Source organism: Prosopis cineraria, unplaced genomic scaffold (assembly GCF_029017545.1).
Source record: "Prosopis cineraria cultivar Desert tree isolate PC_DT_omini unplaced genomic scaffold, ASM2901754v1 PC1167, whole genome shotgun sequence".
Classification (NCBI taxonomy): domain Eukaryota; kingdom Viridiplantae; phylum Streptophyta; class Magnoliopsida; order Fabales; family Fabaceae; genus Prosopis; species Prosopis cineraria.
Genome location: NW_026556492.1, coordinates 11,730 through 35,319, shown reverse-complemented (window position 1 = coordinate 35,319; position 23,590 = coordinate 11,730). Strand labels below are relative to the sequence as shown.

Genomic DNA, 23,590 nt, shown 5'->3' with positions numbered 1-23,590 from the left:
TCTCCAACAAATTGAAGGATATGCCAATAATGTCTCTTCATTTTCTAAACTTCTTTGCAGGCCCCACCATCCTTAGATTAATTATAAATAGTGGCCACTGATTGATACAAAAGTAGACAAGGGATATTACTTGAGCCGAGAAAATTTCTACCATTAATATCATAATCAACAGTTTTAATTTAAATGCAAATAATTAATCATCTGTCCTGTTTAAAAGTTGTGCTCATGATGATTTCTAAGCGTGTGTATATATATAGTACGACCTTCTCCTCCAACCACTTCATCAATCTAAGAAGCCCTGAACCTATCCAACATGGCAAATCTTTGTTTTCATTTCCCTTTCTCTTGTTCTCCCTACTTTGTTTTCACATTTCACTTTATGCCTCACCAATTTTACAACGAATGATGAATTGGCACTTCTTGCTTCAAGTTTTCGTTAAGGACCCTGACAATCACTTGGCTAATTGGTCAAACTCTTCTTCCATTTGCAATTGGGTTGGGGTTATGTGTGATGCTCATCATGAGAGAGTAATAGCCTTGAATCTTGGTGAGATGGGTCTCAAGGGAACCTTGCCCTCAAAAAATGGGAATTTGTCTTTCCTAGTTAAACTTGACCTTCATAGTAACAACCTTCATGGTGAGCTGCCAAAAGAGTTGATTCAATTACACAAGCTGCAAATTCTCAACTTGAACTACAATGAATTCAATGGAGAAATTCCAATTTGGATTGGAAGCTTACTTATGCTTCAACACTTCCATCTCCGTAATAATAGTTTTGGAGGTTTTATTCCTCCAAATGTTTCTAATTTGTCAAAGTTAGAGACATTAGATTGGAGATTTAATTCTATCGAAAGATCCATTCCATTTGAGATTGGAAAACTTCAATGTTTGAAGATTTTATGGATTGGAGGAAACAAGCTTTCAGGAAGAATACCTCCAACTATTTCTAACTTATCCTCACTTGAGATGTTGTCTTTGTCTTACAACTCCTTAACAGGTATGTTTCACATAACTAATGTGTTATTAGCATTCTTCCATTTTACAATGATATAAATTTATCTTATTTTTGTAAATATTCCTTTTGCTTAATCTTAGTGTAGATTTTTGTGTGATTTAAGATAATTTGCCTTATTATCAAGCTCAGTTAATCTTCTTTGGCGTCAATTTTCCACTTATGTTGTTGGTCAAAATAAATTCATCTACAAACTTCTATTAATTATCATTTGGATTAAGGGTTATTTTTACCTTTCAATTGTATGCAAAAAATTATTAGGGACCCTAAATTCAACTATAGGTCATTTATATTCTTCAAACTCAAAGATTAATTGTTCTGTCACTTGCCGTTTTCTCCATCCATTTTTTCCATTAGTGGGCCCATTTTAAATTTTTTAATTTTTTATAATATAAAAAATTCTTCTCTCTCTCCTCCACTTTTTCTCTCCCCCTCCGACCAAGATCTCCGTCTCCCATCTCCGTCCACCTTAGCTCAGAAATCTGCAGCTGCTTTACTCTCACGCCGAACATGCTGCACCTGCACTTCCCACTCTCTTTGCACTTAAGCTCTGAATATACATTTTGCGACTGCGGACTCCAAGCCCTGCTATCCTCTTGTCCTCTTTTCTTCCTTGTCTTCAATGGGCTTCTTCAAAAAACATACATGAGATTATTTTTAATAGTGTACGTTTAAATCAATTGTAAAATTAATTTGAAAATTAAATACAGATAATTTTAATTAAATGTTGACCCGTCAATGTTCTACAAAGTGTAAGTTATACTTTTTAAAAGTTTATGAATTGTGGAGATTTATATAAATTTTATAATAGTAATTTAGAATGGTCTCTATAATTTTCAGATTTAAATCTCAAAGTTTTTAACTCTATATAAAAAATTGCAATTCAAATAATCAGAATTAGAATTTTATGTTTGAATGAACCGCATGGGGAATGGGGATGTGGTGGTAAAGTTTTGTATATATATATATATATATATATTTTAAGTTTTTATGTATTTTACTTGAACTTTTATATAATATGAAAATATTGCTCCACAAGCCTTTATCAATTTTTTTATTCTTTCATATTTCTCTATATATTTTACTAAGCTTCCTAGATATTTTTTTTAATCCTTCAATATTTTCTTGTATCTTTCAGTAATGTTCGACACAAAACAAGTGCAACTTTTTCCTTTTTCAAAAAATAGTTATCTATCTCCATTCTCCAATAGACATTTTGTTGGTTTTTATGTGTTGTCAATGTAACTGCGTATCTTTCTAACATGATATACATCATATGAAGTAAAATAAAATAATTGTGAAGAACCTTTTTGGATCATCACTGTTCAATCTGAAATAGTTTTGAATCTGTGTGAAGCTCAATAAAATATATACTGAAACATTGAAGACTATATATATATAACCCAAAAAGCCATTCTTTTCTTTTTGTTAGACAATTATGTGTTGAAATAAATTAGTATAATGTTAAAAAAAATTAGTTTAGTATTCAACTTGTATGTTATATAGAAAAAAATATCTATTTGTTTTATGATCTATTTAGTTTTTTTTTTTTTTTTTCTGGCTGCATGTAGCTTGTGATATTATATTAAACGTGTGTAACGTTGAATGCATATAGAACCAAAAACGAAAAAAAAAAAAAAAACTGTGTGCAATTGGCACTGTAGGAGGGGATCCACTTCCACATGTCATGGGTTATATTTTTATTTTGAAAATTTATATAGTAATCAACAAATTATAAGTACATGATTATTTTTCCTTTTCACATTTTTTGTGAATAATAATTACAAACATCATATTTTTGTAAGCGCATTCCATGAAATGTGTTATAAGAAGTGGATGATTTTTTAAATTAAATAAAAAATTATAAACTTGAAAAATGATGCCTTGCTAAGCAATGGCCTCAATCATCTCACAAAGTTATATTATATCACTTTAACACACTGCATGAAAATTTAAAATTACAAAATATGTCTCTCGTTACAAAACAATCTCATATACTTAGATTTAAATTAATTTGTTATTACATACCAAGATGCATTGGAAACTTGATTTTGCTTAATTAAAAACATTTCGATCTTGGTCACAACAATTTACAAGGTTTAATGTTATCCGGTTATATTTTGGCACCATCCATCATTTTTTTCTTTTGTCTTTTGAAACTTTGATAATTGTGAACTTAAATGCTAATAGCTTTCTAGTCAAAATACAGCTATCTGGTGACAATAATAATATTTATTGCTCCCACAAGTGTACGTAATTTATATAGTAATAAATTGAGTATTTTGTGTCAAATCCAGAAGAAGATAGTGATATTTGTTATTTATAAAAATAAATAAGAGTTTTGAAAAGATTTTAATAACTGATTAAATAACACAAATAAATAAGGGAACGATAAAAGCGATGAAAACAATTAATTAACAATCAGAAACCAAGGGATTAGGTTCACTTACCAGAATGAGTTACTCTAATCTAGTTGTTTATTTCCCTTCTTTTATAGTGATAATTGTCTCTTTGGTATCCCAATTCCTTTCCTGTATATAAGTATATATTTAATCAGAGTTAAATTTAGATCCCTCTAAACTCTACTTTCTAACTAAATCATAAAGCTAAGATTTCAGTCACCAGCAATCTCTAAATTATTCTGACTATCTCTCTAGGTCTTGGTAAGTCTTTCACTTTTTAGGTCATCAAACCACCCACAGATAATATATATAGCAGCCATCTATATGAACAAAAATTCATCTCAACTAGACAAAAATTCTCATAGACAAAAAATTGATGTTCAATAGGAAAATAAACGAAACCAAAAAAGAATAAAATCCATCACAGCTAGGCCACTCCCTACCTGATAGGGAACAAGAAATAATAGAGTTAAAACTAGATCCTAGATAAGATATATAAAAAGAATCTAAAGAAGATGAAAAGAGGGAAAACTCCTAGCTCGAAGAACTCATCTAGACTCCATAATATGCCTCCTAACCTTCAGATATGAGATTGGATTATTTGAGAGGCTTTTGGGAGGTTTGTTTATAATAAATTGATCCTTCTATCTCGGGCTTGGAATTTGTCCAGTCACGTCTTAACGTATCAGAGTGACATTTTAGTAGCCAGAGGACCTTGATACACATGAATGCATGAGATATCTCTACAATCCTTTCCCAACTAAAGTTCCCCACATGTGTGTTAATGTGTGCTTTTATTTGATGAATGTATTCATAGAATTACATTCAATAACATCTCTTAGAAGCCATGAGTTTTGAAGGATGATTCCTTGAATTTTATTTTAAATAAAAGGGTAATCATTTAAGGGATGATACACAAACTCAAACAAAAAAAAAAATCTTTAGTTCTAGCTGGTTAAAAAAGGACTTTGGTTGTTGTTAATTTTAATGGTGCTAGTGAGGGCATCTTCTCTTCCGGAGCATCTAAGTTCAATTTTTTTTTTCCAAATTAGGATATTCTAAGTAGCTACTTCTTCTTTTAGATGATTTTCTTAGCATTACTAATTAAGATCAACATTTCATTTTATTTTTTATTTTCATCTTTTGTTTTATTATTAGTTTGTGTATTGATAAAATTTCTTGTTTTAATAATTCTTTATGCATAAAAGTAAGTCTTTAATTATTTTAATTTTATTAATGCCAGCCAGGACATGTCTTCTCATTTGGGAAGCCAATTTTCTGGAAACAAGTTTTTGAAAGAATGGATATATGATGTTGATATCCAATGAAAATTTTCAGTTATTTCCATATTTTTTGTTGTAAGCATCATAATTTTGAAACTTAACCATACTTCCAACAACTCATAATGCATTCCTGTCATATTTTTCTAATTATTTTCTTTGCATTATCATAAACAACAAGTACGTTGCTTTTCTTAGAATTTGTTTCTTTCATTTGGGATTTTTGAACCATAACCCAATAAGTATATATTCTTGAAGACTATCAATTTATCAAAGTTAAATACTTTGTGTCAAACAAATATATTATATTGATTGTGATTTGCTTAAAGTTATTATATTATTATAGGTAATTGATCCGGAATATTGTCTCCTCAATTCTACATAGGCCAATTTTGTTGCCACATTGAAAGAAATACTATAGGAGATACTCTTTAAAATCAAAAGTGCTCATCTTACAAATATGAAGATTATATATATAATGACATGCCTTTAACTTGTCTTGCCTCGTCATTGAAGAAGCATTGAAAACTTAACCATGCTCTCAAGAGGTCATATTGTGTTATCGTCATATTGTTCAAATGGTTTCAATAATGCATTGCTTGAAACAACTTCTCCACTCAACATGTCCATGATAATCCCTTCAATCTATTTATAAGAAATAAGTAATAGTTTAGTGAGCATTAAATATCTACAACAATTTTACATGGAAAAGCTTTTTATGGTACTTAAACGTGTTCATTCAAGAAAGAAAAATTAATCAGTTGCTCATTGAATCATTTTTAAGGAATTTTTTTCATGAAACACCTTTCCTAGATGTGCCACATCTAATTACTTTTGCCACAGAATATTAACACCATTTAAAGGCTTATATTATAAATTAAATATATGTACCTATGGCCAATAAAATATATCATAGTTGCTCCTTTAGTTCCTTATTTATTCCCCTCTTTCTCTCCTGCATGGCAATATCCAATATGACATTGATAGATAATGAAACATGTTCACAATGCAACAATATAAACATGTTCATTATCCCAATGTTGTTCTTCTCTTGGCAATAAAGGCCGGTTGTAGTTGTGATGCCTCTACAGTCCGAATATATTTTAGTTTTTTAATTTAATGTATTATTTTTCCTGTAAAATATAAAAAGAAGAAAATAAGCATTTTACATATAATTAAGAGATAAGAGAAAAGTATATAAATATTAATTAAATAGGTATGGAATATTAATAAATTTAGTCAAATATAAGTCAAAATCTGTACCTATTTGACTATACAATATACACTTATAAAAGAGGCTCGGCACAAATGAAGTTACTACCAAAAAATTTTTTTCTTCTTTTCACATGGGTTCGTTGTGTATCATCACAAACAATTCTGATGGCTCTACTAATTAATTATCACACTATGAATTTATGATATGTTTGTGATGATTAAATGTTTTTAATTAAAATAAATATATTAATTATACATTCCTTGACAATCTCTCGCACGATACATTAAAATGGAACTGCCTTTGCATTTATACTTTATATTTGTATTTATACAGCAATGAGTATTTATTTGCATCACATCTCCATGTTTAATTCTCTACCTCATTTAGTTTTATTTTTCTTTTCTTCATCAAATAATATTGCAGGAGATATTCCAAGAGAGATTGGCCATCTCCAAAATCTAAAACTTCTATATTTGGGTGGAAATAAGCTCTCTGGCCAAATACCATCAAATATCTTCAATATTTCGGAGTTACAAGAGATTGATTTAAGCTGGAATAATTTGTCTGAAAGCATTCCCTCTAGTGTATGTCATGGACTTCCAAAATTACAAGGGCTATATCTTCAACACAACGCATTATCTGGAGCCCTGCCATCCATTTGGGTACAATGCGAAGAGCTCAAAGACATACAATTAGAATACAACTCTTTTACAGGTATTTGCTACCAGCCCACTATTTTAAATCTTCAACTTTAATGATTGCAATAATAGCATTAGTTCTTTTTGTTTTGTTGCTATTTTGCAAGATGCATTCCTAAAGAAATTGGTGATATCACAAGGCCGATTTTATTTTAAGTTTACCTCTTAGTAAGATTTTTGGCTCCAAATCGAAAAGCTTAGAAACCTGACTATGCTTCAGTTATTTTAAATCTCCCTTGGCCACTGCACCAATGAATTTGTCTTTTTGTACACAATCTTTACAAATGTCATAGTAGCAGTTTGAAAAACATAATATGACTAGATGCTAAATTACAAATCTATAGAATATTCTACTTTCAGTATTTAGATCCTACTTGTAATAGGTGAGATATTTGAGTTTTTTTTATAATTTTTATATTTGTTTTAAATTTTTATATGTTTCATTGGGATTTTCATATAACCTAAAATTATAGAAGATATTGCTCCATCTTTATACAATTGTTTATTCTTTCATATTTCTATATATATTTTATTGAGCTTTCTAAACATTTTTTTAATCCTATAATGTTTTCTCGTATCTTTTAGTAAAGTTCAATACAAAACAAGCACAATTTTTTTTTCCTTCTATTTTTATAAAATTTTTATCCATCTCCATAATTTCCAACCAACATTATTTTGAAGAAAACATGATAATTGTGAGGGACTCTTGTGGACCTTCAACGTTCAATCTTAAATATTTTTGAAGCCACGCGAAGCTCAATAACATGTATTTTAAATGATTAAACATTATATTTTTATATATAACCCAAAAGCCATATTTTTCTATTAGTTAGCTTATTACGTGTTGAAAAAATAAGTATAATATTTTAAAAATTTATTTTAGTATTCAAGTTATGTAAAAAAATATATTCTATTGAATTATATTATTTTTCTGGCTGCATATAAGTTGTGAAGTTAAGAGTGTGTAATGTTTTAAGCCAAAAAAAGAAAAATAGAGAGAGTGTGAAATGTTGGAAAGGAAAGTTGTGTGCAAATGGCACGGTAGGGGATCCTCTTTCACGTGTCATGCATTATACTATGACAATTTATACCGTAATCAACAAATTATAATAATTACTAATTTTTCCTTTTCACATTTTTTTGGTGAATAATAACAAACGCCATGATTTTTGTTAGCACTTTCCATGAAATATTTCATATGCAGTAGAGGATTTTTTAAATAAAAAATTATATATATAGTGGATATACATACTAAAGACAAGGCATGCTACAATTTTTATATTCAAATTTTCTATACTTTAATTTCTTAAAAACTTAATTTTAATTAACTATATATTCAAAAGTGTATGTTTTTAAGTGTTCATCTTCTTTCATATACCAAGATGCATTGAAAATTTGACTATGCTTCAATACTTATATCTTAATTAGTGCCAATAAATTATGATGTGCTAACTTCTGTGTATGCATGCATTACTTTTGATATGCTTTTTTATGCAATTGCTCTGAGTAACAATGAATTTGGCTTTTAAAATTCTTCAAAAATGTTCATCATAACTTTTTATTTAGATAAAATATTACGGTTAAAAATTTGCAGATCTATTCAACAACTTAAAAAAAATACTAGAATATTAATTTTGTTTGAATGAATTACATAAAGAGTTTTATGTATTCCTTAATACAGAAAAAAGAAACAATACCTAAATTTTGAAAACGATACTTTTTTTTTTTTTAGCTTTCTGCTAGCATCACCTCCATTACAAATAAAAAGGGCACACACCTATATGTATCACCAAAACTAACAGAGGTTCAGATGTAATGTTTTCACACATCAACGCACATAATAATTTTCTGAAAACAATAATGAGTTGCTTTCAACAACTAATTATGCGTTACTGTCATATTTTTTTAAATGGTTTTCTTTGCATAATTAGAAACAACTACAATGCTTTTCTTATATCTTGTTTCATTCATTTAGGATTTTTGAACCATAATGTGAATAAATAATCTTAAAGAAATTAGTCATAATTGAGATTTCAGAATTATGAGCTCTTAGACAGTAAGCTCACGAATACTGCCAATAAATTTGAATATGCTCCAAGAGTCAGACTTCAGTGTAAATAATTTACAAGGTACACCTTTAGCAAAACATAGTACAATATTTTTAGTTTGTTCATTGAATAATATTGAAATTCCTATCATCTAAAATTGAATGTAATTTCACAAAGAAGAAGAAGAAGAAGAAGAATGTGTCATAGACTTCTAAATTTTCATATGCTATATCTTCAAAAGAATAACTAATTATCTAGAGGTCTGCCATACAATGCAAAGAGCTCAAAAGCTTACAGTTAGAATACAGCTAATTCTTTACAAGGTCTGTGCTACTAGAGAAGTTATTGATTCAGCATAAAGCATTTGTTTCACAAACAGTTTGTGAAACTCAATTTTTTGTTTTGAGTAAATTTATACCCATTTTTCTACTAAAATGATTTCTTTTAAAACGTCATCTTGTAATTTTTTTTTAATTGTTGTCATGCCCAAGTATTATATATCTAAAAGTTAAATTCTCTGATGCTAATATCTACACAAGCAATATAATTACAAATGCAAATTTCCAATTAGATTATGTAACCACTTCTTGCCGCCACTACACAAATGTAATATGTGTTCCTTTATGTGTACAGTTTTGAGTTCCTTATTCTTATTATTATTATTATTATTATTATTGGTCAATATAACTGATACTTCATAGAATGTTGGCAATCTTAGATGATTCCCAGCCTTTAATTTCATAACTAATATAGACCACATATATGGAGGCATGCATTTATCTTTGCCACCATATTTTTTTTGTTGCGTACTTAATAGCTTAAAGTCAACTCTGCATAAGAACATAAAAATATACAAATCAGGAAGGAAAGCTTTCCAAGACCAGTCCCAAAGACCAGCATATTTGACCATGCAAATGGGCTCCAAAAATCATGAAAATTTTAGACATCAAACCAAACTGGGAGAGTAATATACATACAAAAATTCAACTCAGGATCCCCTAAGTACAAATAGAAAAAAAATCAACAAAGTGAGTTGTTAGGAAGACAGAATGCTTCGCAACCAGCACTTGAAAGTCAGAATACTTAACTAGGCAAATAAGATTAAAAAAAAAAAATCCTCAAAGTTGTCTACCAAACAAGATCTTATCAGAACAAAAGTTATCATTTATGAAACAAGCTAGTATCATGAATTTAGATTCCCTTTCTGTACATTACAAACCCCAAGTTGCAGCAAAGACGAACATCAAGATAGCAATCACAATAACACAAATTGTTCAACATATATATATGACACTCGATGGTTTGGTAAACATAATGCACAAAGAGCAATAAGGCATATAAACATGTAATTCTCAACATATGAAGTAACGATCACATATGAATTCATCACACCAAAAGTAGAAGAAATCAATTTTGACCACCAGGAATTCAAGAGGAGTTTGATAAAAAATAGGAACAAATTAACATGTAAGGAGTCAAGATTGAAGACTTGCTCGGTCAGCACCTTCTCTGTTTCTTCAGCACCTGTCTTTGATATTTCCTTTTCTTGCAAAATTTCCCATCTAATCAGCAAAGTAAAGCGCAAAGTTGCTTTCTGAGGCTTGCGTGGGAGATGGATTAACCAGAACAGAATAGCGGCGGGTTGCCGTTTTCCTCTTCCTTATCTTTCTGATACGCTCTCATCGTGACAGAGGGCTAGCCATTTTGTCTATTCCAGAATGTTGATTTTTCTTGTTTCTTTTTTGGTAAAATTTTATTGCTAATTTTTCTTTCAGGCCATATACTAGAAGGCATGGAAAAGTCGGCTATACTTCAAATTTACATCTTGATCATAATAATTTACAAGATTTTTTTTTTCAATTTATGATATGCTAGCTTCTATATTTTATTTTTTAGTTTTCTTATCATTTTTACTATAAAAAATAAGCATATTATTTTCCTAATTTTTTATTTTGTTTATAAATTTGTGTATGTGTGAAATTTTCTTCTACAATTCTTTATGCATAAAAATAAGTATTTAGTTATTTTTAATTTTAGGGATACTAATTAGGATGTCATGTGGATTAGCTTTGGAACAAAGAAAGCTCCAGTTGGAGTGAGGAAAAAAAAGATGAGAGAATGACAAATAAGAACCTTTTAAGAACATTAATGTCAAATTAGGATTTTTTGACATTGATGTTTTCAAATTTCAGTACTCCTTCTAACATATTTCAATATTAAAATTTTCAATTTGGTATTAATGTTCTTACAAGGTCCTTATTTGTCATTCTCCCAAAAAAGATTTGCCACCAAAATTTGTTCTCTAATCTCATGAATAACAATGGCTTTCTGGTCAAAATACAGTTTATTAATATATTATATTGAGTTGAAATGTACTTATTGAGTGACAATATTAATATCAATATTAAAATATGAAGTCTCTATCTCACTTGTTCCATTTAAATTGTAGACAAAAATTAAAAAAATAAAAAATATAGAACTTCAATCCCTATAGTTTAACAAAATTTAACTTTTAATATGACATTAAATGTAAGTTTATGAACAATATGTACTTTATTGTTCATTTTTCACATTTTTTGGTTATAAAGTTTATGTATTCATGAAATTTCTTGTTTCAGTAATTATTTATATGCATAAAAATCAGTCTTTAGTTATTTTCTATTGTAGTGATGCTGTATAGATTGATTAGTGTGGCCATGTCGTACATGTCGGGCTTTATCTGAACAAAACATGTGATATATATAGATTGATCAAACATTTGTTAAGGGCTTTTAAGGTTTTTTTTTTTTTGTGCCATGAGTTAAATTATTTATTATCCATCTCTCTATAGATGTTATAATTCTGAATAATCTTAGGATTCGTATTACCCTACAAGTGTAATCAATCTATCCAACCAACAACTTTTCAACCGCAAGAATTTTATGAATGTCATGAAAAAAAATATTTTTTAAAGATAACTATATTTTCAGGTTCTCTTCATTTGAAGGAGGGATGAAGTTAGAATTAATCAAAGGTGGCTGGGAGATTTTTTTAATTGCACACACTCACAGACAAACTATTGTATTTCAACTTTCAATTTTAGATTTTTATTTTTGATATTTTTAAAAGTAATTTTATGATTTGAGAGAAATGCTATTAGATAATTGATGATGTATAGTTATATAAAACCTAAAAGAATACAAATATATAACAATATAAAATATGAGCAGCATATTAACTTTTCAACAGTACTTAAATAAAGAACTTTATAAAGAATATAAAAAATAATTCCCATTTTAATTATTTAAGAACGGTAATTATACAAGTTCAATGAAATATATAATTTATTCATATTTTTTATATAATATCGTATATAATACACTAATTTCATCCATTTTTATATAATAATTATTGTTAGTAATTCCATGTTTTTATAGGAAAAATTAACTGGTTAGTCCTTGTAGTTTTTGAGTTTGCAATTCAGTCTTTATACTTTAACTTGTCATGATTTAGTCCTTAAACTTTCCTCTGTTATTTCAATCCATCCTTATTTTTTAGAAAATAAATTATTCTCTTATAACTCATCCTACAAGGCACTTACAGTAGTTAAAAATATTAAAAAGTGTTTTGAACAGAATTGAGGAATGTATAAGGACCCACTTGCGATGAATTAGAGTATAGAGATTGAGTTTCAAACTCGATGAAAGTACAGGAACAAAATAATTAATTTTTCCTTGTTTATATATGTAAGATTTTATTCAAAATGTTTTGTGAGTTTTGATATTATATATTGTTAGAAAATTTTCATATTATTTATGATTCATTATTAGAGAAAAATGTATTCATTAATCTTTAATTTCATTAATATTAATGAAACCACCCCATAATTTTCAAAATATAGACTATAATTTAATTTTTAACTCTGTTGAATATAGTTTACCAAAGGTTCTAAAATCCTTTTTTTATTAATTAAAAGGTGCATCATAGAAATTTCAAACTTACCAGTATAATGCTTTGACTATATGTCATTTGATTAACCGATGCTATTTATAACATGTCTCAAGCAGGTTTTTACATGTTTGGAAAAGCCATTGTTTTTTGGAGGGAAAAATATAAGAATATTAGCGCAGTGAAACTGTATCAATACAATTTCTCTTATTTTTTAGTTTAAATTCATTTCTACTATTTTTATTGCTTCAAAAATAATTACCATTTCAGTGCCTTGAAAGGTATATATGAGCCTTTTTTAGGTATTCCTTGAAAGAAACATGCACTAATTTTGTATATTTATGCTGATGAATTGTTTTGTGACAGTTAACAATAGAGCTAAAATTAGAGGTTATATATAACAAAATTTTGTATGACTTAAAAGCTTCATTATTTTTCCGGACTCTGGTTTCTTTTAAATACAAAATTCAAGCGTTATTATATCATAATCACAATCACTTTAAAAAATGCATTCATAAATTTATGTTTGTTACTTATTTTTCTTTTATCATAATCTTATACATGAGAATTCATAATAATGTGGTTTTTTTATTATCACATTGCAGGAAATATTCCTCAAACAATTGGTGACCTCACAAACTTGAAAATTATACTTCTAGGTGCTAACAAGTTGTCTGGCCAAATACCAAGGAATATTGGAAACATGACAAAACTTCAAGGGCTAGACTTTAATGGAAATAATATTGAAGGTGAACTTTCAACTAATCATAATCACATAATGTGTAACTTTTTATCATATTTGTGCTATTTTTTGAGATAGTTCATTCGTGGGCTATATTATATAAATATATATGTCCCCTAAAATTAAGGGTCTTCAAGTTGTTCTTTAACAAGTTTACAGAAAATTAAAAGGATGATCCTGAAACATTTCTTCTACATTTTAAAATTTTGATTTGTTAAAAATGAATTCACCAGACATGAACACTTGGAGCATTAGAAACTTTTCTTATATCTTTATCAAATACATAGAAAATATTCTCAATATAACTGATGTGTGACAAATTTAAATTTTATATCTTTAAGCATTAATCTTTTTCCAAGCAATATGCCAGGTAATTTTTCATCAAATTATGATGTTATAACTACTATATGTTTTCCCTCTTTAATTGTTTTCTCAGTGTGTCTGTGTCTATATATATATATATATATTTCTCTACCAATTTTTCCTTTTGGTTATACATTTGTGTGTTCAGAACTTCTATTTTTATATATGAATGATTCTTTTTAATTACTATTTGCAAACATTGATTAGAACTAGAGACTTATTGAAATACTTTAGTTTTAAAGTCGGATAAAATGAACCTTAAATGATATGTGGCACTACAAAAGTTTTACAGTAGGATTAGCAATATAATTCACATTTTGTATTAGATTATGTCACCAATCTATACTAGCTACCAAGATATTAACTCTAATTCTGATTTTAACTTTCATTAATTGGTCAAATTCTTGTATAATTAATGGTTTTTGATACATTATTATTGCTAGAATTCTAGATGTGAGGAAACGTTCAAAATGTGTTCATATTTCATATCAAAGACATCAAAGTGTTAATAAAATTATCATTGATTTTCTTAGTTCAATTGCACTACAACATAACTTTTTTCTTTCTGTACATTGCATGGATCAAACTATTTGTACAAACTAAAAATTGAACAGGTATATCTTAAAATATACGTGTATTATTAAGTATTTTTATTTTAGAAAGACATTAACATAATGTCCTTGAAATATTTCATAGATAGTCTTTTGGATGTTATATTTTCTTGAAAAATTAGTCAACAACATTCAGTATATTGATAAAGTTCAATATAAGTGAAATTTAAATGACATATTATTTTTTTATCAAAATTTATCCATATAAAATATATATTGTATAAAAAGCCAATATGATGTATTTGGCTTATGAATTGTGTTATGATCCAAGATATTTAATTTATATTGAACTGCATGTCTTTTTATTTTGAAATATAAGGTTTATTTTTTTCCATTGAATTTACAAAAGAGGTTTTTAGTTTTTGCAAGTTTAATAGAGGCACATGTAAAATGATTTTGCATGTGCTAGTTAACTCCCTCACTTACAGCACTATCTTCTCATGGAATACATTCCAAAATTAGTAATCTTTTTTTTTTATATTCTCAATTATCTCAAAGTTATATTGCATCATTTTAACACATTTCATGAAACTTTAAAATTACAAAGTCTGTCTCTTGGTATCAAGAAAGTTTTTTGTCTAATACCATTTGTTTAGTATATTATGTTTTATTCATTTTCACTTTTGATATGACTTCATTTTTGGGTTTTAATTAATTGTTTGGCAACATAAAGATGCATTGGAAATTTGATACGCTATTAGTAAATGATAGTTTGGTGCTATCGATCATTTCATTCCTTTTTGTTCTTCTTTTGTCAGTTGGAACATAATCACTAGTGTGACAATGTTAATATCTACACCAATATTAAAATATAAAATCTCCATATCAGTTGTTTTCCTTAAACTGTAAACAAGAATTAATAAATTGAAAATAGAAAACTTTAGTCCCTATAAACCAGAATCAACATCTCTATTTCATGGGCTGAAAAAAAGAGGCAAGCATATTCCTCAATACATAGTGCCAAGATTTGTTTATATTTGAGGTGTAAGGCAAAGGCGTAGGAAAGATAAAGAGACTTCAAAATTTGGTTGTTGTTTTTTAATTTTTTTAGGAATGCATAATAATTAACCACATCATGTATTATGTAAGAATTCATTTGCAACATTATATCACTTTTTCGGTCATTGATCAATTCACTTAGTGTCCACTTTTGACCATTGTACTGGAATGGGCCAAGAGCTAGTTCCAGTTCAACTGATTAAAATGGCTAGTCCAGTTCAATTTTTTAAGATCATAACTTTTCATTTGATCATGTCATCATTAATCATTGTTGGTATTTAAGTTTATAGCTTTATTATGATGCTAAAATATATTACGTATAAGTTTTTTTTCCTTGCAAAATTTTATTTTTAAATTATAGGAGATATTCCCAAAGCAATTGGGAGTTTGAACGTACTTCAAATGTTAGACCTTAATGAGAATAATTTACAAGGTATGCCTTCAGAAAAATATAATATTTATATTTTTTTAATATTTTTTAGATTTTTAAATAAATTTATTAGCACCACTAGAAACATGTTTTTTCTTTTTGTCCTTTTCATTTGAGTTCATTAATCATATGACAAGCAATAACCCTAAGGAATTTTGGGTGACCTTCTAAATTTAAAAATATGAACACATTCACATCACGACCCATCATTATCTATTTCTTGCTTTCTACCATCTCATGCTCTTGCAAGCAACATGAAAGGCATTATTTACATTTACATCTTCATCATCATTGATCGTTGTACTTTAGAGCCCTCAGTTAAACATATAGATTTGTGGCTTACATGCACAAGAATTGTGTTGTGAAATTTACAACACTTTGGTGTCCATCAAATATCATAGAATTATCTTACTCTGTTTTTTGGACTTCAAAACAGAGGTAAGCATGCAATAGTGTTATTGATTACACGAAGATTTATCCTTCCAAATCCATGCTCTTTTCATTTAACTCTCTCAATAGTTTCTTTTTCTTCTATTTATTTTTCAATAATCAATTCTATGAATATTTTCCTTTTAATTTGAGCTATCAGATTATGGATTGTCTGTCTTTAATTTGTAGCTCTGTCTCAACTTCTTCTTTACTGTTTTTGTTATCTTATCTTCCTTTAACTTCTCTTTTCTCAATCTCAGAAGTCGGTCTCTGTTGCTTGTCTGGAAAGCCAATTTTTGAGAAAAAATCTAAAAAAACTTTGAATTGTGGAATGATGTTGAATATATAATCTTTTTATATAAAGTTTCTCTCAAGTGAAAGTTATTATCTACATAATTATTATTTAGACCCTCATTAGAATTTCAAAATTGTAGGTAATATTTGAAATGTGTGTATATATAGATTTATATATTAATGTTGAAGTACTGTAAATGTCCAGACATAAAAACATAGTTGCTCTTAGTTTGTCAAATCAATAATACAATCTGGAAAAATTCCTTCTATCTGAAATCAAATATGTGATTTCACCCAAAAAAAAAAAAATTGAAAACGTGAACCATCACTGTACGGATAGTCTAAATTTTTTGGTAAAAGTTATGCGAAGCTCAACAAAATATGTATTAAAAATTGAAGAGTAAAAGAGAATATATAAAAGCCAAAAAAGCCATACTTTATTTTATCAGTTAGATTTAAATGTTTTGATAATGAAGTATAATATTTTAAAATTTTTTAATTTAGTGTCTAACCTGTCCATCATACATAAAACGCATATAATTTTTTGCAATCTATCTTGTTGTGATACTTTTTTCTTCGTGCCTCTATCTAGAGAATTGTTGGGGAAAAAAAGGACAAGACTATGTTCCAATTTTTATATTCAAATTTCTTGTACTTTAATCTATCTTTTGGTATTATATATTCCTTGGGATATATTTCTTGCTTGGATAAAATAGGAAACCTTTATCTTATTTTTATTGAATAAAAGCTCTTCTTTAACAAAATATGTAAGTGCTACTCATTTTTGTTTTTACGATTTCTTATTATGCATCTGTACTAAAATGAGCTCTCTTTTTTTTTTCCTGAATGAAATTATATTTCCAGGAAAAATCATGTGTAAGAATAATGCCTTGATAATCATTTCATTAACTCATGCTAATTAGAACATGCTCCAAGAAAGTTTTTACATGTTTGGAAAACCATTTTGTGAAATAAAAAATATATATGAATAATAGTGCAGTGAAGATGTGTTAGTAAAATCTCTATCATTTTTTTTAGTTTAAAGTCATTTCTACCTTTTTTTTTCTTCAAACATAATTACAATTTTAATACCTTGAAAGGTATGCATGAGTATTTTTTTTATTTTGATTCAATTAATACTCCACAAACTTAATTTTTTTTATTTACATCTTCACTGTCTTTGATAATTATACTTTAGACCCCTCAACTACATATTCAGATTCATGGCTCCAAATGCACGAGAATTGTGTTGTGAAATTTGCAACACTTTGGTGTCCATCAAATATAGTAATTTCTCAACGCTGAATCAAAAAGAAAAAATCCTTTTCTTTCACAACAAGGATTTGGACAAAGAACCTTATGATAGGCTACCAGCAGAGTTTCCATTGAACCCCCAATTTTTCTTGATAGATTTACCTCAAATTTTATAAAAAAATACTCTTAAAATACCTTACCGTAAAATTTAATTCTTACTAAAATTCTTGTGCTATTATTACATTTGTGTACGTGCTAAATATCCTATGTCTATAATTCTTTATTCACAAAAATACTTTAGTTTTGGTTAGCTAAAAAGAGACTTTAGTTATTGTTAATTTTAGCGACATTGGTTAGGATGTCTTCTCTTCTGCAGCATTTGAGTTCTTTTTGTTCATATTATGTTCTTTTTTGCAACACTTTTAGATTATTTTCTAAGAATTACTATGAACAAGATGCACTTTATTTTTCATTTTCACATTTTCTTTTATTACGAGGTATCAATAAGTTTGTGCATCTGTGAAATTTCCTGTTGTAATAATTCTTTATGCATAAAAATTTGGTTATTTTTTATTTTAGGGATGCTAGCTTGGGAAGCCAATTTTTAGACTGGACCGAGATATGATGTTGTTATATGCAATAAAAATTTTTAGTGATTTCTATTTTTGTTGTTGTAATAATTTTGACTTAACTAACGATGAAATCTCAACTATACACCCAACAGCTCATGATGCATTACTGTCAAAATTTTCAACTTAACTATACATTCAGATTTATCTTACATGCACAAGAATTCTTTACTCTATTTACATCTGTTTTCTGGGTTAAAAAGTATAGGTAAGAATCTAATACTGTTCTTAATGATTATATGAAGATTTCCCCCTCTAACCCCATGCTTTTTTCTTTTGAATCTCTCAATAGTTTCTTTTTATTTATTTGTCACACATCAAGACGATGAAGATTTTCCTTTTAATTATCTACATAGAGAGATGGATGAGAGATAGATATTGAACTATCAGCTTATGCATTGTCTATGTCTTTATAGCCCTATCTCAACTTCTTCTCCTCTTTTGTTTTCATTATCATATCTTGTTTTGACTTCCCTTTTCCTAATTCAAAAATTGATGAAGAATAAGCTATTAATAGTTTTAAAAAATTATCTTATGTTTTACTTTCCTCTTTTATTTCCAACTTCAAGAGTTATACTTTGATCCACTACAATAAATTTGATGAATCTGTTTTATATAAGACTGTAGGAGATATTCCTGAAGAGATTGGTAATCTTAAAAGTCTAGAACTCTTATATTTAGGCGGAAATAAGTTTTTTGCCCAAATTTCATTAGCTATCTTTAATATGTCTGAGTTACGGGTTGTTGATTTAAGTTGGAATAATTTGTCGGGAGGCATTCCTTCTAATATATGCAATGGACTTCCAAATTTACAATACTTGGCTCTTCAAGATAACAAATTATTTGGACCTATACCATCTGGTTGGGCAAATTGCAAGGACCTCGAGGAGTTATCATTAGAATACAACTTTTTCAAAGGTATATACTTCTCACTTTGCCAAATCTCTAAATTCAACCTTATCAAATATATTCTGATTGTATTTTTATGAACTTGACATTGGTATTGATCAAAACAATAAAACAAATTGGACTTCTTTATATCCTATTTTCATTTAAATGGAAATCTACTTTGGCAAATTAATTTATATGTACAAAAATAAACAACATTTCAAGAGCCCATATCAAACATGTTTTGGAAAAAATAAAGTAAAATAAAAATTTGATATTATTTTCATTAAATATAAAAATAATTTATATAATTTTTAAATTCTTTTGTTCGAAAAAGCTTGCATCAGCTCACAACCAATTGCCCTGTTTCCATTTTCCACCCTCATATATGGAAAAAATATTACATACCCTTGTATATGAGCCTAAATAAAAAACATAAAGTCTATAAACATAATAAAAACACTATCTGTTTGTACCCTTGTATATATGAACCTCAATGTCATATTTTGATTAAAATAATTTTTTATGTATCCAACTTTCTATTTTGTTTGCAAAATAATTCCATATCTTGCAAATAAGCGGGTTAAATCAAGTAATAATTGAAAAGATTTCACATGTATTAGAAAGAAAGAGGGAGAGTAGAAGAAAGGGAGAATGAAAATAAACAATGTTTTAATTTTTTTTTCATTTCTACATAAATGAAGTTCTTTTTTAAACGAATCAAATTATTTTCATAATAAATAAATAAATATACAAGTTGCGGCTATCAAACCTGTTTGAAGATAAATATAAAAAACTTACGTAAAAGCTCAATAGCCCATGCATTACTACCCATATTTGTCTTAAATGATTTTCTCTGCATCATTTTAAATGAAAACATTGCCTTTTTATTTTCATTTTTGTTTGTTCTTTTACAATAATATTGTTATAGATATTCTTAAAGAAATTGCCGAGATAATGAACATTTAAAAATTATGATCTTCAATACTACAATATATATATATATATATATGATGTCATCATATGAATTGTTCAGGATCTTGAGTGAGCTCATGCTATCAGCTCATGAACTGTCACCACAAAAACAGCTTTTTTAGTTAGGCAAACTACATGGTCTTATTCTCATACAATATATATTAGCCAAAAATTTATATGATGATGATGGGTCTTACTTAACTTATGATACCATATGTTATGTCCTGTTAAATACTAGGCTACTTGGCCTGAGACATAAGCCTGATGAGTATTATTTCTTTAAAAAATTATTTAATTCCTTTATTCTAGAATAATTCCTTTATTTAAAAAACTACAGTATCAAAAAACAAGTAAAACTATAATATTTGATTTTTAACAAAGTTAACAATGTAATAGTATTTTCTTAAAATGAGTGAAAATATTGGGAATACCTTATGCCTAGCTAATTTGTGATTTCTAAATGGCATTAGACAATTTGTGCTTTAACTAATGTACTGTCCCTTATGCTTTTAAGTGTCAATCTTCTTTTAGGTCATATACCCAAAAGTATTGGAAATTTGACCATGCTTCAACAGTTAATTGTGGGTTCCAATAACTTGGAAGGTATTCATTCAGCAAATGATAGCATTGTTATATATATTTATTTTATCTGTTGCTTAATTACAAGAAATATTCCTAATAAAATTGGTGATCTTAAAAACCTAAACATTGTAGACATGTTTTAACAGTTCAAAAAATTACATATAATTGCTACAATCATTTTTTCAAGTTCACATGTTTTTTATTTTGTGCAAAAGTGGAAACATTAATTTTTAGTTTTTTTTTTCATCTATTATTCCATTACAAAGATATTTTGTAAGAGATTGCAATATTTGAAATTGAAAATTTAATCTTGAATCTTAATAAGTTTTCTCAGTTTCAACCATTAAATGTTGGAGTGGAGGCATGTTTAAGACAAAAAACTAAAGCATGATTTAATTTTTATATTTAGGTTACAATGCTCGACTATGGTACGAATAAATAAAAAGTCTTGATCTTTTATTTATTTTAACAGAAATATTTTTTTAATTATTTATAAGTTGAATTATATTTATAAAAATAATTTAAAGAATCTATGTAAAAGATAAGTGTCCATCTTGTTATTGTGTGGGGAGAAAGCTAAACTCTATTTGTAGAACTTGACTGACCTAATATATAAAGGAGTATGGACAATGATACATCTCATTTGTTAGATATTTGTCTTATTTACTATTTTTATTATTCACTTTAAATAACTTCACTAAAATTAATCTTTTGAATACAGGTTTCATACCTATGGAAATAGGCAATCTCCATAAGCTTGAGATATTATCATTGTCAGATAACAAGTTGAGGGGATCTATTCCGTCCAACATTTTTAACATTTCAACTTTGTGATGCTTAAATCTTGGAAACAATTCTATAATTGGCCATCTTCCATCAAAATTTGGGAATCTCACTAGTTTCTATGAACTATACTTGGGAGAAAATATTTTGACAGGATCAATTTCAAAAGTAATTGGTGGCTTTCAGGATCTTCAATATTTGAATCTTGAAGGCAATGAGCTGCATGGCCTAATCATTGATGAGATATGTGAAATCACAAAGCTTGCCTATTTATCATTAAGCATAAACAAGTTTTCTGGAGGAATACCACATTGTTTAGGAAATGTTACCTCTTTACGAGAACTTTACTTGGACTCTAATAAGTTAATTTTAAAAATACCCTCCTCCTTTTGGAATTTGAAAGACATATTGAAAGTAAACTTGTCTTCCAATATTTTAGTTGGAAATGTATCAAGTTTTGGAAACTTAAATGTTCTTATATCATTGGATTTGTCAAGAAATCATATTTCAGGCAATATTCCAACATCTTTGGGTGGACTAAAGAACTTGCAAGATCTCTCCTTAGCACATAACAATTTGCAAGGAAATATTCCTAAATCATTTGGAAATATGCTGAGCTTAGTAAATTTGGTCCTTTTTGAGAATAATTTAGCTGGTGAGATCCCCAAATCCTTGGAGTCACTTATCTTAAGTATATCAACCTCTCCTACAACAAACTACAAGGAGAGATTCCAAATGGTGGAGTTTTTGTAAATTTGACTGCTGAATCTTTCATCATGAATGAAGCTCTTTGTGGCCGTCCACAACTAAAAGTGCCTCACTGTGAAAAGGGAAGAAGAAAATGTTCATGGGCAAAATCACTTTTACTAAAATGCATATTACCCATGGTTGTGTCAATAATTTTAGTTGTCTTGGGCATTATTCTTGTAAGACAAAGACGATCAAATTTAAGAGAACCAATTGATAGGGACTTATCTATTTTAGGAGGGCCAAGGAGGATTTCTTATTTTAAAATTCTAGAAGCAACTAATGGATTTGATGAGAGTAACTTTCTTGGAAAGGGGAGTTACGGTGAAGTGTTCAAAGGAAAGCTTTTGAATGGGATGAAGGTTGCAATTAAAGTATTTAATTTTGATTATGAAAAAATGTCAAGGTGCTTTGAAGTGGAATGCAACACAATGCGTAATGTGCATCATTATAATTTGGTGAAGATCATAAGTAGTTGTTCCAATGTGATTTCAAATGTTTGATAATGGAGTTCATGCCTAAAGGGAGCAATGAAAAATGGTTGTATTCTCACAATTATTGTTTGGATTTTTTACAAAGGCTAAATGTAATGATAAATGTAGCATCTACTTTGGAGTATCTCCATCGTGGCTTGTCAGTACCAATAGTTCATTGTGACTTGAAGCCAAGTAACATTTTATTGGATGGTGATATTGTTGCTCATGTGAGTGACTTTGGGATTTCAAAACTTTTAGATGAAGGGCAATCTAAAATACATACAGAAACAATACCTACAATTTGATATATAGCACCTGGTAATTTTTCTAAACCTAGCTTCATCAAGTTCTTTTGGCATCTATATTTTGAGAATGCATTTTTTTTAATTTCTTTTAGATTACATTGGAGTCACCTTATTAAATGATACTTATGAAATCTTTCATACTCTATCACTTATTATTTAAATTAGCAATATCATAAAAAATCAATATACAAAATATTCATTACTTTCTTTGAGCAATACTACAATTGTGTCCACAAAGCATTAGATCTTCTTGATTTAGTCTCTATTGATAAGAAGTTTAATTGATTTTCATTAAAGTCACCTATCAAATAAATACTTGAAACCATTTCCTCCAAATTTTTATATAGAGAAAAGTACACTCGAATATATATATATATATATTCTAATTTTTTATTTGAGGAAGTTCTTTCATAAAATAGGCAACCAAAAGGATTTCTTATTTTCTATATTTTGCATTCATTGAGCTTGGTTGCTTTAATTATTTTTATGTGTATGTACAT

The 23,590-nt window shown here is 28.1% G+C and overlaps 1 protein-coding gene across 1 annotated transcript; it reads left to right on the top strand.

The window, feature by feature from the left end:
- Positions 1-405: 405 nt before the first annotated feature.
- LOC129299465 (probable leucine-rich repeat receptor-like protein kinase At2g33170) lies at positions 406-22,315 on the top strand. The gene is made up of 5 exons (XM_054937934.1): positions 406-997; positions 6,334-6,624; positions 13,189-13,332; positions 20,729-20,800; positions 21,717-22,315. The coding sequence occupies exons 1-5, from the start codon at positions 406-408 to the stop codon at positions 22,313-22,315; spliced, it is 1,698 nt and encodes a 565-aa protein (XP_054793909.1).
- Positions 22,316-23,590: the final 1,275 nt, after the last annotated feature.